General features: G+C 45.1%; 1 protein-coding gene across 1 annotated transcript in view; it reads right to left on the bottom strand.

Moving 5' to 3' along the window:
* Nucleotides 1–16,979, bottom strand: part of LOC126413147 (lachesin-like) — a 669,513-nt gene that overhangs the window by 63,357 nt on the left and 589,177 nt on the right. Inside the window, exon 5 of the mRNA XM_050083041.1 lies at nucleotides 8,258–8,414. Coding sequence (XP_049938998.1) covers nucleotides 8,258–8,414 — 157 coding nt within the window. The remainder of the gene's footprint in view (nucleotides 1–8,257; nucleotides 8,415–16,979) is intronic.

Here is a 16,979-nt window from a genome sequence, read left to right as displayed (position 1 = left end):
TATCTTAAACAGAAAGTTAATGACCAACGCCCAATCAGTACTGACGAGCTAAAAGTTCAAATTCGTACTTGCATTCGAGAGATTCCAGAAGAGATGTTGCTACGAGCTATGTTATCTCTTCCACACAGGCTACAATAGTGTGTTATTGGCACGGTGAACATTTACCAAATGTTATTTTCAAGAAACAGCGATACACACAGTTTCTCCATATAAAAGAGGCTATATCTTTATCCAAACATAAATATTTACAATTTCCCGTGAAATTTTGTTTCATTTTAAAACCGTTAGGTGTTTCTGGCACGCTCTATACATACTATGGGATCAAAAAGCCGTATATATTTTGAAAATAAATTTAGAATAGAGTAAGGTTAACTTTGTATTAGAAAGCAACGATAATGTTGGAGAGAATAAACACGATGAAGTTCACAGCACTGCATGCACTCACATGCTAGTAGCCAATAAATCCATAATCAGAAATAAATCAGAACAGTTTTGGCCCCTGGAAATCACATCATAAAAAATAACAACTAATAAAAAAGTAAATAACGATTAAGTTAGTGAGATTTCGTACGTTTAAAAGAAGGAAACGCGTATGGTACAATAAAAGCAGCCTTACTTTTATTTGCATTAGACGAACCACATACCAAAACTACACTGGATGATTCCGTGATGATGTTACAAACTTCCAGGAATGGTGGAGAGGAGTAAATGTATCATTTCGAGGTAAAGGACCCTGGTTCGGAAACGACTGAATGGAAAGTTATTAGTGAAAATCGTTCTTATACCTATAACTGTGGAATACATACACTGTTGCTGTTGTTGCTAAGATCTTAGGGTAGTCAGTCCCGAGGAGCACTTCTACATCTACATCCATACTCTGCAAGCCACCTGACGGTGTGTGGCGGAAGGTACTTTGAGTACATCTATCGGTTCTCCCTTCTATTCCAGTCTCGTACTGTCCGTGGAAAGAAAGATTGTCAGTATGCCTCTGTGTGGGCTCTAATCTCTCTGACTTTATCCTCATGGTCTCTTCGCGAGATATACGTAAGAAGGAGCAATATACTGCTTGACTCCTCGGTGAAGGTATGTTCTCGAAACATCAACAAAAGCCCGTACCGAGCTACTGAGCGTCTCTCCTGCAAAGTCTTCTACTGGGGTTTATCTATCATCTCAGTAACGCTTTCGCGCTGCTCTCCGTTGGATCTTCTCTATCTCTTCTATCAACCCTATCTGGTACGGATCCCACACTGCTGAGCAATATTCAAGCAGTGGGCGAACAAGTGTACTGTAACCTACTTCCTTTGTTTTCGGATTGCATTTCCTTAGGATTCTTCCAATGAATCTCAGCCTGGCATTTGCTTTACCGACGATCAACTTTATATGATCATTCCATTTTAAATCACTCCTAATGCCTACTCCCAGATAATTTATGGAATTAACTGCTTCCAGTTGCTGACCTGCTATACTGTAGCTAAATGAAAAGGATCTTTCCTTCTATGTATTCGCAGCACATTACACTTGTCTACATTGAGATTCAATAGCCATTTCCTGCACCATGCGTCAATTCGTTGCAGATCTTCCTGCATTTCAGTATAGTTTTCCATTGTTACAACCTCTCGATATACCACAGCATCATCTGTAAAAAGCCTCAGCGAACTTCCGATGTTATCGACAAGGTCATTTATGTATATTGCGAATAGCAACGGTCCTACGACACTCCCCTGCGGCACACCTGAAATCACTCTTAGTTCGGAAGACTTCTCTCCATTGAGAATGACATGCTGCGTTCTGTTATCTAGGAACTCTTCAATCCAATCACACAATTGGTCTGATAGTCCATATGCTCTTTGTTCATTAAACTACTGTGGGGAACTGTATCGAACGCCTTGCGGAAGTCAAGAAACACGGCATCTACTTGGAAACCTGTGTCTATGGCCATCTGAGTCTCGTGGACGAATAGCGCGAGCTGGGTTTCACGCGATCGTCTTTTTCGAAACCCATGCTGATTCCTACAAAGTAGAAAAATGGTTCAAACGGCTCTGAGCACTATGCGACTCTACTTCTGAGGTCATCAGTCGCCTAGTACTTAGAACTAATTAAACTTAACTAACCTAAGGACATCACACACATCCATGCCCAAGGCAGGATTCGAACCTGCGACCGTAGCGGTCTCGCGGTTCCAGACTGAAGCGCCTGGAACCGCACGACGAAGTAGATTTCTAGCCTCCAGAAAAGTCATTATACTCGACATAATACGTGTTTCAAAATTCTGCAACTTGGGTATAGAGGCTGGGATATACTGTCATTCAGATAATGGCATTCTGTGTACTGACATGAGCAATCCTGGTGTACAATGTCTGTACTGTAGTAGACTGCAGACCGTAAGACTGTGTTTATAAGTTGAAGTACTATCATTGGCCAACACTAACCAAATGTAGGTGTACCCGGTTGATGGAACTTGCAGACATGGTTTTCGTGCATGGGCACGCAGATGAAAGCAGCAGAGGAGCAGAAAGGTTGTAGAAGACCACATATCCGCGTAGGCGACATCCAGCTCACACCATGGCTACAAGACAGTTGGAACGGTTAAGTGAAACACGGACGGAGGAGGACGACGAACTACATGGACTCCCGACTCAGAAAACGCAGCGCTTTCTCGAGTGGATGAAGCGACTGGAATAACCGCTCAATCACTTCCACGTGAAATGAATGTTTCGCAGAGTACTGTGCAGCACCATCCCTACCATCTCTAGAAAGAGTGCGATTTGACTCCTGCTGGCATTGGACTTCGTGTCGTGTTGAGCCAGTGGTTCTTACACGGTCGTACAGTCGCTCCTCACTTTAGTGCATATGTCTTTTTCACGGATGAAGACTGTTTCACTAGAGCTGGAATGCTAAATAGTCCCAATGGTTATGTTTGAGGTGATTAGAATCCCCATGTTACAGCTGTGAAGAGTCATTAACACAGATTGTTAGTCAATTTTTGGGCAGGCATAATCAATTCTTACGTACTAGGCCCGTTTCTTTTCCCTCCCCACTCAAATGCGCCAGTGTACACAGTGATTATCGGTCGTATTATCTCGGTTCCTGTAACATATTCCACTTCTTATTAATCAACGGTTGTGGTTCGAAGGCGATGGAGCCTCACTCCCCTTTGTACTGAGGGGTCGTGAACATCCTCGGTTCAGGCGTTCAATGAAAAGCGAATGAGACAATGCATCTGTTCTCCCCCATTTGATTTCTTCTCATGGGACCATTTGAAAAGTCTTGTGTACGAGACGCCTGTCGAGACTGGGGACGATCTCCTTTCAGGAATTCTGGCTGCCTGCCTCACTGTTCAGACGACATCGTGGGTGTTAGAACGGGTACCTTTGTGAAACGATGCCATGTCTGCATTTACACTGGGGGATGCGATTTTTAACAACTGTTGTACATGTAGCAGCTTTTGAAAATTGAGTGTGTAAACAGAACTCAATATTATTGTGCCTTAGACGTAGGATTTTCGGTTCCTTTGACAACACGTTAGGTGCACCGTTACTATTCCGTCAACAAGTGTACTGGGGAGTATTCAGCGGAAATTCTACACGTACTGATGAGGTTCCGAAGGTTGACACCCTTAGTTTTAGCGCTGCGCGAGTCTAAGGCGGAAAGTGAGTAGACTTTCACTTATAGCTTGCTATTCGGTCGTTTCTGGGCTGGGGTCTCTTACATCAAATTGACACATTTACTCTTCTCCAGATTCTCTGAAAGATTGGAACATCATCACGGAATCAGCCTGTAGAAGCAGCATCAAGAGACGTCTCTCGGCTCGAATATGAATTTGTAGTTAAAGATTTGCATGCTGACGCATCCCACATTTAGAACCATGCCTGCAACAACGGGTGACTGTGTTGCTCTTCGCTTGTTCAAAACAGCGCTTGCAATTTTGGAGGAAGGGTTAGCATGCCAGTAAATTAGTTAAGTCAGCAAGTGGTTGACGTGTTTAGTATGCGTGTGTCGGTATTGCCATGAATATACAGCAAAACTGAATGAAACCATTAATGTCTGGAATATTTAAATTATTGTAGCATCCAAGTTAAGAAGGTGTTATCCAACGGAGAAGGTGTATGACAGAATTATGACACTTTCGCAAAGTTTTCGGTGGATCTGATTCTCCAGAAACAATAATATTCATTTGACTTCTCAACTGAATTTACATTGAATGGGATAGTGGCCGAAGAAAACAACTTTACAGATGAGAATCTGATTAATGCTCAAGATTGTTACTGGCAATGACGGAAACAGTACTCCACAAAGAGAAGAAAAAAGTGCTGATGATTCTGAACATCCACCAGGAAAGAAATCCGATATTGTTAGTATTTTTAGAAAGTTTTCGGAGGCACGTATTGAACGTATTCACGATTATCATATAGCTCCACTTAGAAGTTGCGAATTACAGTCCGTTATTGAAGAGGCACCCATGTGTAAAAAGTTTATCAACCATGAAAATATAATGAACATCCATTTAGTTGAAAAACGGCAGTAAAGAATTAGAGGTGTAGCAACACATTCTATCCCAATTTGACATAACAAGAGATGAAGGAAAACGTGTCTGTTACTGGCACTTGAAATTTTGGGCAATACAGAAAGCAAGCGAAACTGGGCACAAAAGTTTAAATGTCCAACATTTTTCATAGCAGGTCTCAAGAAAGGATACCGAATTCTCCACATACAAACTAGTCACAGAGATGTACAGGTAGATCAAGATATACGCCGCTCTCAGGTCCATTTTGAAGAAGAATTAAACCAGAATATTGCAAATTCGCAATACATTAACACTGCATTTGCAACGCTGATCAGTACAGGCTTAATTAGGAACTGACTTCTGATGCCACACTATCTTAAAAAAGAAATAAATCAATAACTGCCTTGGTCCAGTCTGCATACAATACAGTTCACAGTTACACAGTAGATGTTTGACCTTTAATTACTGGACACCTAACAGGAAACTGTATATTTATCTTCAGGGGAAAGCTTTCGGCCTTAAAGTTAAAAGGGCTATTAAAGATAATCTTCCAACAAACATACATTTAGAGGCTACCACAAGTGAGAAAATGTCAAAAGACTGTTGAAAATCCTCTTCCGTGAATGTTGGAATGTTGTTAATGGCAATGTCGTAAACAACAATAAGTGTCCACTACTTTGGGATTCTTGGAATGCTCACAGGGATACAACACTACTAAATGATTCATTTTCGGGTAAAGACACTAAATGCATGATCATTCCGCCAAAAATAACAAAATACGTACAACCTTTGGATGTATATTTTTTCCAGTGATATAAAATATTAAGAAATGCAATTCTCATAATGAAAATACATTCTAATCCTTACAACCACGTGTCTGCTCCAATATGTCAGCCTATGCTTCAATATTTCTGGCAAGCGGCTGGGTACAGTATTCCCATACATGTTGCTGAATGAAACAATGTGATTCAAATGGCATTTGAGTTTGCTGTCGAGAATGTGATTCTATGTACTGTCCAGATATTGCTTTCGTCAAATGTGCGTATCGTGATTCTGCATTTTGTTTCGTGCATTTTTTTGAGGAACCTTACGTACATTTATAAAGTCCGATTGAGGGGAAACTAACAGTAATGCAGTCTGATGCTTCAATCACCCGAATCACAGTGGTACGTAAAGCTTTTGAGAACAAAGTGCAAAACACCACGGTGTCTCGATGCGAAATCGTACCGGAATAATGTAACTGCAGAGACTCCGTCACAGACCCCTTAAGATTTCATGTTAAATTTTAATTTCTCTGCGGAATTTATGTCTCAGAAATGACCCTAAGGTGAGACATTGTCATAAAACCCTACTGAATGAGTATTTTCACTCGATCGAAAAATAATAATAATTATTATTATTATTAACTGAAGGAAACTACAAGTTACTTTTAATGAAACAGAATTACAATTAAACTGATGTTTTATTATGTTCAAAACAATAAGATTCAGTGATGTGCCAAAAAGAAAAAGTGATTGCAATAAAGGTATGAAGCAATTGAGAAAGCACCACCGTATCCTAGCTGCACAATCAATTACTAATACGAATGCAACCCACCAAAAGTTTTAGTTGCTCCAGTGGATGACAATAGTAAATGAAAGCAATGATAATACTGGTACGAGGATTAACGGTACGTCCCTTTTTGCGAACATGAACGCCCATCTATCGTAGATGATGAAGCGTATTCTCACCCACCAATCTGCTATTCCAATAAGTCGGCCGTGCTTGGTCGCATGTGAAGAGGCAGAATCACCCTCGTCGGGACGACGACGCCGTGAAGTCGCATCCAACGTCTGAAGTTACAGTTCTCGGTTTCTAAAACCAGCGACCTTTAATCTTCCATATCCCCGAACCCAGAGTGTCCGTTTTCACCTGTTCCTGCTCCCGGCTCGGCTGGTTACTTTCCTCGCCAACAGCGTAAAAACAGCGTCTTTGATAAATTCCCAACACAGAATATCTCGATACGCGCCAGCTGGTTGTAGAAATTTCTGTCTGACGTCGGTAAGCGATGGGCGAATCAAAGAGTTGTCTGTACACTTCTGAATACCCAGGAGCCTTATCAACGTGACGTGAACTCTGTGAGGTTCCTCTTTCCAATGCGAAAGCCCACACATTCCAAGACGCGATTTCTCACCAAAAACTATCAGGTGGCACGCAGTGCTTGAAACTATCTTCTACAGAGCCGAACCGTGCGGAATACAGTGAACCCCGTTGACGGAGGAGTTCCGCGAGCCCTGTCAGGTGACTCCCGGACGCGCGCAAGCCGAAACAAAGCCTACGAATGTATTTAACTAAAGTTAAAATCTTCTGGGTTATTAGGTCGCGTCAAGTTTCTTCTAAAATTTTCGACGTTTCGGCCCCTCTGCTAGGATCTTCCTCAGGATCTTTTAGTGTCCATTACTGCTAGAACACTGTCAGAGACGAGTGTCGCGTCCACTTATAAAGGGGGAATTTTTTGGCGTTTGTGCTGGAGAAGTGATAGTATTGGTTAAAATACATCTGGCTACCATTGGTGGGTCATAGTCATAGGCTAATACAGAAGAAGGGGCGTTGATAGCTCATCTCCTGTGGATACAATTGGCGGTCATCGTCATTGGATAGAAAGGCACTGTTCCACACATGCTGCAGAAGGGTTATTGGTTGAAATGCCTGCTACCGCTATTGGTTGGTCGTCATCAGTGGCTAGATTCGAAACGGACAAAGCGAGAGAGGGGGAATGTTTACCCAAAATATTATTGTCAGCCGAGGTGACTTGCAGCGCGTTGTTTATGCCGCTCACACACCGCGTATTTACTTCCTTGATGGCGGGGAGCCACGATGCCGGAAGCCTATAGCCGACCTCTCTATTGAAGTTAATTGCATTCTTAGGAATTTCAACCGTGTGAGCGGCATAAACAACGCGCTGCAAGTCACCTCGGCGGACAACAATATTTTGGGTAAAGATTCCCCCCTCTCTTGGTCTGCCCGTCTCGAATCTAGCCACTGATGACGACCAACCAATAGCGGTATCAGGCATTTCAACCAATAACCCTTCTCCAGCATGTGTGTGGAATAGTGCCTTCCTGTCCAATGACGGTGACCGCCAATGGTATCCACAGGAGATGAGCTACCAACGCCACTTCTTCTGCATTAACCTATGACTATGGCCCACCAATGGCAGCCATATGAATTTTAACCAATACTACCACTACTCCGGCACGAACGCCAGAAAACCCCGCCTTTATAAGTGGACGCGACACTCCTCTCTGACAGTGTTCTAGCAGTAGTGGTCACCAAAAGATCCTGAGGAAGATCCCAGCAGAGGGGTCGAAACGTCGAATATTTTAGAAGAAACATGACGCGGCCTAATAACCCAGAATATTTTAACTTCAGTGACAACGGCCACGAAAGCCTGCAGACTTACATAAAGCCTACGAATGCCTAGTGGTCTCCCGAACTACAAGCCTCGACCGACAACCACTGCCTTTTACAAAACACATTCCCCAATATTAAATAACGTCATGAAATTTTCAACACGATGAAACTAACTGTCTCGCACCAGTCGTGTCAAGGGGCAGATGAATTTAGCATATAAATGGTAGGATGCAAGCAAGATGGCTTGCAACCTTCTAATTGGAACACCAAATTCCTGTTAGAGCCGACAGACCTCCCTTGTAAGGAGGACTTAAAACACGACAAAACAGTGAGTGAGTAGTTGAGGTGTTGAGGACGCACCCAGCATGACGGTGAGGGAGACAGTGGCGGGCCGCGCTCCGGGCGGGCGACAAGTGTAGCGGCCGCTGTCCGCCTCGGTGACGCCGGCCACCGTCAGCCGGCTCGTCACCAGCGTCGGGCCGCGCTCCGTCTCCAGGCTGAAGCCGCCGCGCTGCGCCTGCCAAAGGAACGAAACCGTCACTCGTCTGCAGCCTCCCCTCTGTCGAAGTCAGCGTACCTATAAACCTCAAGACAGCTGGCAAGAATCACTATACTGTGCTGTCTGCACTGTCAAGATAAGCACAGGATATAGAGTTATAGCTCAATCCATCAGAAACCAAAGCAGTACTAGTGGGTCATTCCAGACACTTCATCCAGAAATATCGGAAATCTTTAACCTTAAATGGGACAAATATCAAGTACTCTCCTTCAGCAAAGAATCTAGCAACCATAATACACTACTGGCCATTACAATTGCTACACCAAGAGGAAATGCAAATGATAAACGGGTATTCATTGCACAAATATATTATACTAGAACTGACATGTGATTACATTTTCACGCTATTTGGGTGCATAGATCCTGAGAAATCAGTACCCTGAACAACCACCTCTGGCCGTAATAACGGCCTTGATACGCCTGGGCTTTGAGTCAAATAGAGCTTGGATGGCCTGTACAGGTACAGCTGCCCATGCAGCTTCAACACGATACCACAGTCCATCAAGAGTAGTGACTGGCGTATTGTGACAAGCCAGATGCACGGCCTCCATTGACCAGACGTTTTCAATTGGTGAGAGGTCTGGAGAATGTGCTGGCCAGGGCAGCAGTCTAACATTTTCTGTATCCAGAAAGGTCGCCAAACACTGATGCGACCGTCATGATGCTGTAAACAGAACCTGGAATCATCCGAAAAAAATGACGCTTTGCCATTCGTGCGCCCAGGTTCGTCGTTGAGTACAGGACCTGCAACATGCGGTCGTGCATTATCCTGCTGAAATGTAGGGTTTCGCAAGGATCGAATGAAGGGTAGAGCCTTGGGTCGTATCACATCTGAAATTTAACGTCCACTGTTCAAACTGCCGTCAGTGCGAACAAGAGGTGACCGAGACGTGTAACCAATGGCACCCCATACCATCACGCCGGGTGATACGCCAGTATGGCAATGACTAATACTCGCTTCCAAAGTGAGTTCACCGCGACGTCACCAAACACGGATGCGACCTTCGTGATGCTGTAAACAGAACCTGGATTCATCCGAAAAAGTGGCGTTTTGCCATTCATGCACCTAGGTTCTTTGTTGAGTACACCATCACTGGTGCTCCTGTCTGTGATACAGCGTCAAGGGTAACCGCAGCCATGGTCTCCGAGCTGATAGTCCATGCTAATGCAAACGTCGTTGAACTGTTCGTGCAGATGGTTGTTGTCTTGTAAACGTCCCCATCTATTGACTCAGGGATCGAGACGTGGCTGCACGATCCGCTACAGCCATGCGGATAAGATGCCTGTCATCTCGAATGATAGTGATACGAGGCCGTTGGGATCCAGCACGGCGTTCCGTATTACCGTCCTGAGCCCACCGATCCCATATTCTTCTAACAGTCATTGGATCTCGATTAACGCGCGCAGCAATGTCGCGATACGATAAACTGCAATCGCGATAGGCTACAATCCGACCTTTATCAAAGTCGGAAACGTGATGGGATGGTAGGCATTTCTCCTCCTTACACGAGGCATCACAACAACGTTCCACCAGGCAACGCCGGTCAACTGCTGTTTGTGTATGAGAAATCGGTTGGAAACTTTCCTCATGTGAGCACGTTGTAGGTGTCGCCACCATGTGTGAATGCTCTGAAAAGCTAATCATTTGCATATCACAGCATTTTCTTCCTGCCGGTTAAATATTGCGTTTGTAGCACGGCATCTTCGTGTTGTAACAATTATAATGGCGAGTAGTGTAGATGCAAATCTGAATTGGACTGAATATGTAACTGTTAAGTCCAAGAAGGCATCAGCATCATTCTGTGCCCTACAAAAATATAACAAGCTCTTTCCTCTCGACCTGAAAAAGATTTATACCACCAGTTGATGATAACAGCAATTTCCCTCTCTTCCCCCCTCCTTCCCGCCATGGCGCGGCACGAGTATCGCATCCTCTTCCAGAACATCCGCTCCTTCCGCTCCAACAAATACCTCTTCATGCACACCCTCTCCCACCACCAGGTCGACACCTTCCTCTTGAACGAAACCTTTCACCAGCCCCACCATTCTATACGTACCTCTCCCTATATCCTCCACCGCACTGACGCTCCTGGTCCTCGTGCGCAGGGTGGAGTCGCAATTGGCCACCTTAAGCATATCCCCGTCCGGCCAAAACCTCTCCTCAATGACCCCACTGAACACCTTATCCTTAGCGTCTTCTTCACCTCCCTCAACATTACCTGTGCCACCATCCCTGCTCCTCTTCGTTATGACTTCATCTCGCACATTGACCGCACCTTCTCCACCTATGAGATTGCCGCCGACCTCAACATCCATAGCCGCACTCCTGGTGCCCTTTGGTGGTGGCATCACAATCCAAGGTGACCTTCTTCCCCTTCCCCAGCACACCCGACCCGAAAGTGACACCACCCCCGATGCTGTCATTGCCTCGGCCAACCTCCTTGGGCGTATCGCTGTCGCCGTTCTTGACCCCACAGGTAGCGATCACCTCCCTGTCCATCTCACCATAATGTCTGCTCACCGCCCCCCTCCCAAGGTTGTCCATGACTACCAGCATGCCAACTGGGATGCCTACCAGGACTCCATCTCCACCCAGGTCGAAAGCCACCCTCCTACCTATCGCCATCCTGACAACATGACCCACGCCTTGTCCTTCCTTCAGAACGTAATTACTGACGCTGTGGAGGCCCATGTTCCTATAAAACCATCCACCCACACCTTCCCACTCTCCCTCCGCGGGCTGTCCTCCTTCGTGAATCCCGCCGCCTCTATCGCTCCTTCCTGTGCACTCGTGACAGGGATACACTCCAACGCCACCGGCAAATACAGCGACACGTATGGATCCTTATTACAGCAATGAAAGGCCGAGACTGGCGCCAGACCTGCACATGACTCAACGCCACCCTCTCAACTCCTCCAAGTACTGGTTCGCCTTCCATCGCCTTACTGGTTCCCTTTCCACTCCCCACTACCCCCTTCTCCATAACGATCGCCCCCTTCCTGACAACCTCAGTAAGGCCAACCACTTCGCTTCCCACCTTTCCGAGGTCTTCTCCATCCCCGATGATCCCCCACTTGCATTATTCTCTTTTCCCCACCATCATGGAATGTGCCGATACCTCGGTCGCTCCACTTGCTCCTAGTCTCCAGTACTTGGGGCAGTTGCCCCCCTCCAACATAAACACTCCCATCACAGCACAGCGCAACACGGCCCCTGGTAAGGACTGTGTCACCTACCGTCACCTTCGAGAAAGCCCATATTCCTTCCTGACTGTCCTCGCCCATCTCTATAATGTCATCCTGTCTACTGGGTTCTACCCTGACCTGTGGAAGACCTCCGGCATCCTCTTATTCCTCAAACCCAACAAACCCCCTTCTGCCACCTCTTCCTATCGTCCCATCTGCCTCACCTCCGTCTTCAGTAAGGTCCTTGAATCCATCCTCTCCCACCGTATCCATCAGCACCTTGCTCAACACCACCTCCTCCCCCTTACCCAGTGTGTCTTCCAACCCTCCTTCTCTGCTGAAGACCAAGTCCTCAACCTTGTTCACCTTCTGTCCCTCCAGCTCAACTCCTGTTGCTCTGCCATTTTTGTTTCCCTTGACCTCCAAAATGCCTACGACCGTGTATGGCATCCCGGTCTCCTCTTTGAACTCCAAACCTACGCCCTGCCTATCAGTTTTGTCCGTCTGGTCGCTTCCTTCCTCTCGCACCGTCCTTCCTATGTCACCCTCCACAACACCAACTCCCGTATCTTTTATCTCACAGCTGGCGTCCCCCAGGGTTCTGTCCTCTCCCCTCTCCTTTATCTCTTGTATACAGCTGGTATGCCCAAGCCACCCCCACCAGTCCACCTTCTCCAGTATGCTGATGACACCGCCTTCCTGGCTCTCTATCCTACCCTTCAATGGTCTCAGCGTACCGTCCAAACCGACCTTAACCAGTTCACCACTTGGTGTAACCAGTAGTTCCTCCGTCTCAACCCCTCCAAAATCCAGCAATCATCATAGGCCGCACCACCCGCTCCTTTCGCCTCCATGATTCCTACCTCACCCTTTATGGTCGTCCCATCCAGCTCACCCCCACCCTGAAATACCTTGGCCTCACCCTCAACCGACACCTCACCTGGACCCTCATCTCCAGACCATCCAGCAGAAAGCCCACTCCCGCCTCCGCCTTCTGAAACTCCTGTCTGGCTGGACATGGGGATTGCATCCTTCTACCATCCTCCACACCTACAAATCCCTCATCCATCCTATCCTCTGTTATGCCAGCGTTGCCTGGATCTCCGCCCCCACTCTCTTTTACAAGGCCCTCCAAATCCTTGAACACCATGCTCTCCGCCTTGCCTTCCGTATCTGCCTTCCTTCCCCCACACGGCTCCTGTATGAACTGATCCCCTTCCCCCACCTCCTCCTGTTCCTCCAACATCTCCGCATCCTTTACATTGTCGCAGGCTTGATCCCCCCCCACCCTCTGGTTTCCTCCTTCCTCTCCACCCCCCGCCCGTTGCCGTGGCTCTATCGCTGTATCCCTCCCTCTCCCCACCTCCACACCCTCCATCTCCTTCATCAGGGCAATTTCCAACGCCTCCCCCTCCCGGATGACGAACTTCGCCGTGACATCTACCCTTCCTTCCAACTATAACCTGGCCTTGTCCCCCCCCCTCCCCAGGGCCCCCTTTTTCCTCTTCCCTCCTTCTCTCAGAGCGGATTTTCCTCCTTCCACCCCCCTCCCCTGAGACCCTGCACCCCATACTTGCCTCTTTCCTTCCCACATTCCTCCCTACCTGGCCCTCTTCAGTGTGCCCCCCGCTCATCTCCTGCATCTCTTCCCCTCCCTCCCTTCTTCCGGTCTCCCTCATCTCCTAGCGCCTGGCAGATCCTCTGTTTTGATCATCGTCAGTGTGCCACATCAGTGTTGTGTTTAGTGCTGTTTCTCCATTGCATCAAGAGGTGTGATTTTAATTGTGTACTGCCTTGCGGTTCGCCGTCAGTGTTTGTTATGTGCTACGCCATCCGTCGATACCTTTTATGCTCCAGTCATACTGTGCCTTGTGTTCTTTTAATTGTCACAGTGTGTGGCTTTTTGTGTGTGTTACTTTTCAACAGTTTTAACAGTTTTTTATCTCCATTTTAAGGTCACCCCGTTTTTTTGTCTATTGCCTTCCATGATGTTCCCCCTTTTTTATATCTATGTTCACCATATTCTCTCCTTTGTTATTTTTAAATGTCTTCTATTGTTTGTTCTATGTCTTTTGGCTGAAGAGCAGCGCATATGCTGCTGCTAGCCCGCCCCGATGGGGAATTGAAGTACAATAAAGAAAAAAGAAAAAAAAAGAAAAAAAGATAACAGCAATGTTATCCTGCAAGGCTTTTCTCAGGAAAGCTCAAGGCGCCTGCAATTGCTTATGAATGCCTTTGTTTATGATACCTGTCATGTTCGACTTTTTGATCTCACTTCACCGTAACATAAACAGCTATCCCGGCAGCGTTCAGACAATCGCAAAAATTTGCAAACTATCTGCGTCCTCTTCTGTCGTATCAGTGCTCTGCTCGGCCTTAAGAACACAGCGGAAAGAACCGTTCCCGTCGGAACCAAATCCCTTCTGTCAAACTCCATCGTTCAGTCACCTTCTAGACATCCTTCTCAGTAGCGTGATCACGACTCTGGAATAACAGCCTACGTTATGTTAGAGAACTAAGTAACTTCCGCAGCCTCGGAAGACAGGCAATGATCTACCTTCTAAAGCAACAATAAGACTACCAATTCCCTATACGCTCTCGTAAACCTTTGTACACCCCTCATTCCAAAATGATCTTCCCAGTATTCTTAGCTCATGAAGTCTCGTTGAATTTCCTTTTCCCTGAACTCACTAGGCATATAAATTCTTCATTTATCTGCCACTATTATAATTGTCATTAACGTCACAATTATTGTCATTTTATTATTACTATCACTATAAGATGCTGCAGTTGCAGTAGTACAAGTAAATCCAGTATTAACTTTTTCAGTACATAATCAGTATAATTTACTCACACCGCCAATGGAGACACTCGACTGGTTCTAATCCTAGATGTCGTACAAAAACTGTTATGTTCTTAGATAACTATGATGTACGATACACTGTGTGTGTGGAATCCTGGTCCTGATCAGATAATGTTAAATTAATAAATAAGTATACAGAGAGAACACAAACACTGATTTGGCTGGTGTCTACTCAGTACAAGTACTTACACATGGTCCGTGTGGTTAAAGGCGCTGCAGTCTGGAACCGCAAGACCGCTACGGTCGCAGGTTCGAATCCTGCCTCGGGCATGGATGTTTGTGATGTCCTTAGGTTAGTTAGGTTTAACTAGTTCTAAGTTCTAGGGGACTAATGACCTCAGCAGTTGAGTCCCGTAGTGCTCAGAGCCATTTGAACTTAAGCATATCTACGTTGGGACAAGAATACGAAGTGACATTTCAAGGAAACACTCAACATCTACAGTTGCTATAGTTCTTTAGGGGTCACAAGCACCAAATATGGGCACAGTTTTCAAAATACGGAAAAGTACCATGAATAGGATGACTATAAATTGCTGTTGCGGATTACAGCGACGCCAAGAAAATTCGGAACAGGGCATTCCACTTAACATCCCGAAGTCATGCGGTTGACGCCACATCCGACCTGCTACAAACTGCCACGCGTACCAGTCGGGTACTGTGCTACAAACGAGACACTTAAGTAACAGCGTGAAATCTCATTCTAGGGACGCTAATGATTTAATGTTATAGATGGTTCAGTTGCAATTACACACATATAATGGGCAGCTACAGTGCCGCAACTGTTATTTCGTTGATGTTGTCATCTGTGGAAAACGAAATTTAGTAACGAATTCGTCGGGGTCAACAAATGTTGTTTATTACGGTCGTGTTTTCCCTTACTTTGGCCTAAGAATAAACAGAACTGACTTCGTGTTCGTTTGCCGCCGTCACCACAAAATCTGAAGTGTTCCTAATTTTCAGTTTCTTCATTCTGAATAGCTACGACGTCCCTTATTGCACGGAAACTGTATCTGTTTTAGGCTATACCTAGAAGAAGAATACTAACAGGTGGGACAGAAAGCTTAGGAGCAAGAGAGACAATAAAATTTTACAGTTTTACGTGGAGCGTATCACTTTTTGCTTTTTAATATACAATCAGAGATCTGGTCCACTTGCTCAATTGGTCGAATTTTGGCCACAGGCGATTCTAGTGTACAACAATTACGTTGACATTTACACACTTCCAAAGCGTTACTTTCAATGGACCAGAAAACACTACGTGAGGATGAAGTGTGATTAATTATTAAAATAAATTTAAAAAATAAAACTTGACAGAAATATCAAATAATGAACCAACCATTAACAATTTTTAATAAACAAAGGTGGATTAATAAATAGTCATAAATAAATACTTTAACGTAAAGATAAACCAAAATAATTTTAAAAAATCGTTACCATGTGATCGAATTATTGAAACTAAAATAGAAAGACACAAAGCACCCTCATAAACAGAAAAAACTAGAAAAATAACAGGAAAAAAGTAATCATTATCAAAATTAAGTAAGAAAATATTAATTAACATTAGAAATGAATAATAAGCTGCACAACACGCTGTCAGTTCATAAACACAAGTTCCTATGACAAAATAAGTACAGAAATAGCGCGCTTTTTTTCACGTGGATACCACATTTACGCTGGTCTGTACCCAGTTTACGCCTGACGCAGCACATATGTTTGCCCATGGTGGAGGTGGCATAAACAAGAAAGCCATCATTGTGTTTGCAATGGACGAAATTTGTACTTTTTCGTGTAAAGCACGCCATGAAATTTATTCCAGATAAAATTTCTTCTGTAATAGTACACGTCTGCATTTGTATACGGGGTGAGTCACCTAACATTACCGCTGGATATATTTCGTAAACCACATCAAATACTGACGAATCGATTCCACAGACCGAACGTGAGGAGAGGGGCTAGTGTAATTGGTTAATACAAACCATTAAAAAATGCACGGAAGTATGTTTTTTTAACACAAACCTACGTTTTTTTAAAATGGAACCACGTTAGTTTTGTTAGCACATCTGAACATATAAATAAATACGTAATCAGTGCCGTTTGTTGCATTGTAAAATGTTAATTACATCCGGAGATATTGTAACCTAAAGTTGACGCTTGAAACCTCCGACGTTCAGTTGCGTGTTGTAGCAAACACGGGCCACGGTCAGCGAGCAGCATCTGCAGGGACATGTTTACGATGACGACCGTGTTTACCAGTGTGGCTGTAGTTTACTGTTGTGGTTTGGTCTAGCTGTCGCAGTGTCCGCATGTAGCGCTTGCTGCTATTGTTATTCTGCATTCGTCTCCGCACGCAGACCAACTGTAGTACACCGTGTTACCAGACGTCTGTGATAGTGTAGTGTTGTAGGAACTGTGACCATGGTGTATTCGAACTCTGAAAAGGCGGAGATGATACTCATCTATGGCGAGTGTCGACG

The sequence above is a fragment of the Schistocerca serialis genome, chromosome 7, assembly GCF_023864345.2.
Source record: "Schistocerca serialis cubense isolate TAMUIC-IGC-003099 chromosome 7, iqSchSeri2.2, whole genome shotgun sequence".
NCBI classification, from domain to species: Eukaryota; Metazoa; Arthropoda; class Insecta; order Orthoptera; family Acrididae; genus Schistocerca; species Schistocerca serialis.
Note: the sequence above shows the minus strand (reverse complement) of the source record. Positions and strands in the feature narration are given on the sequence as shown.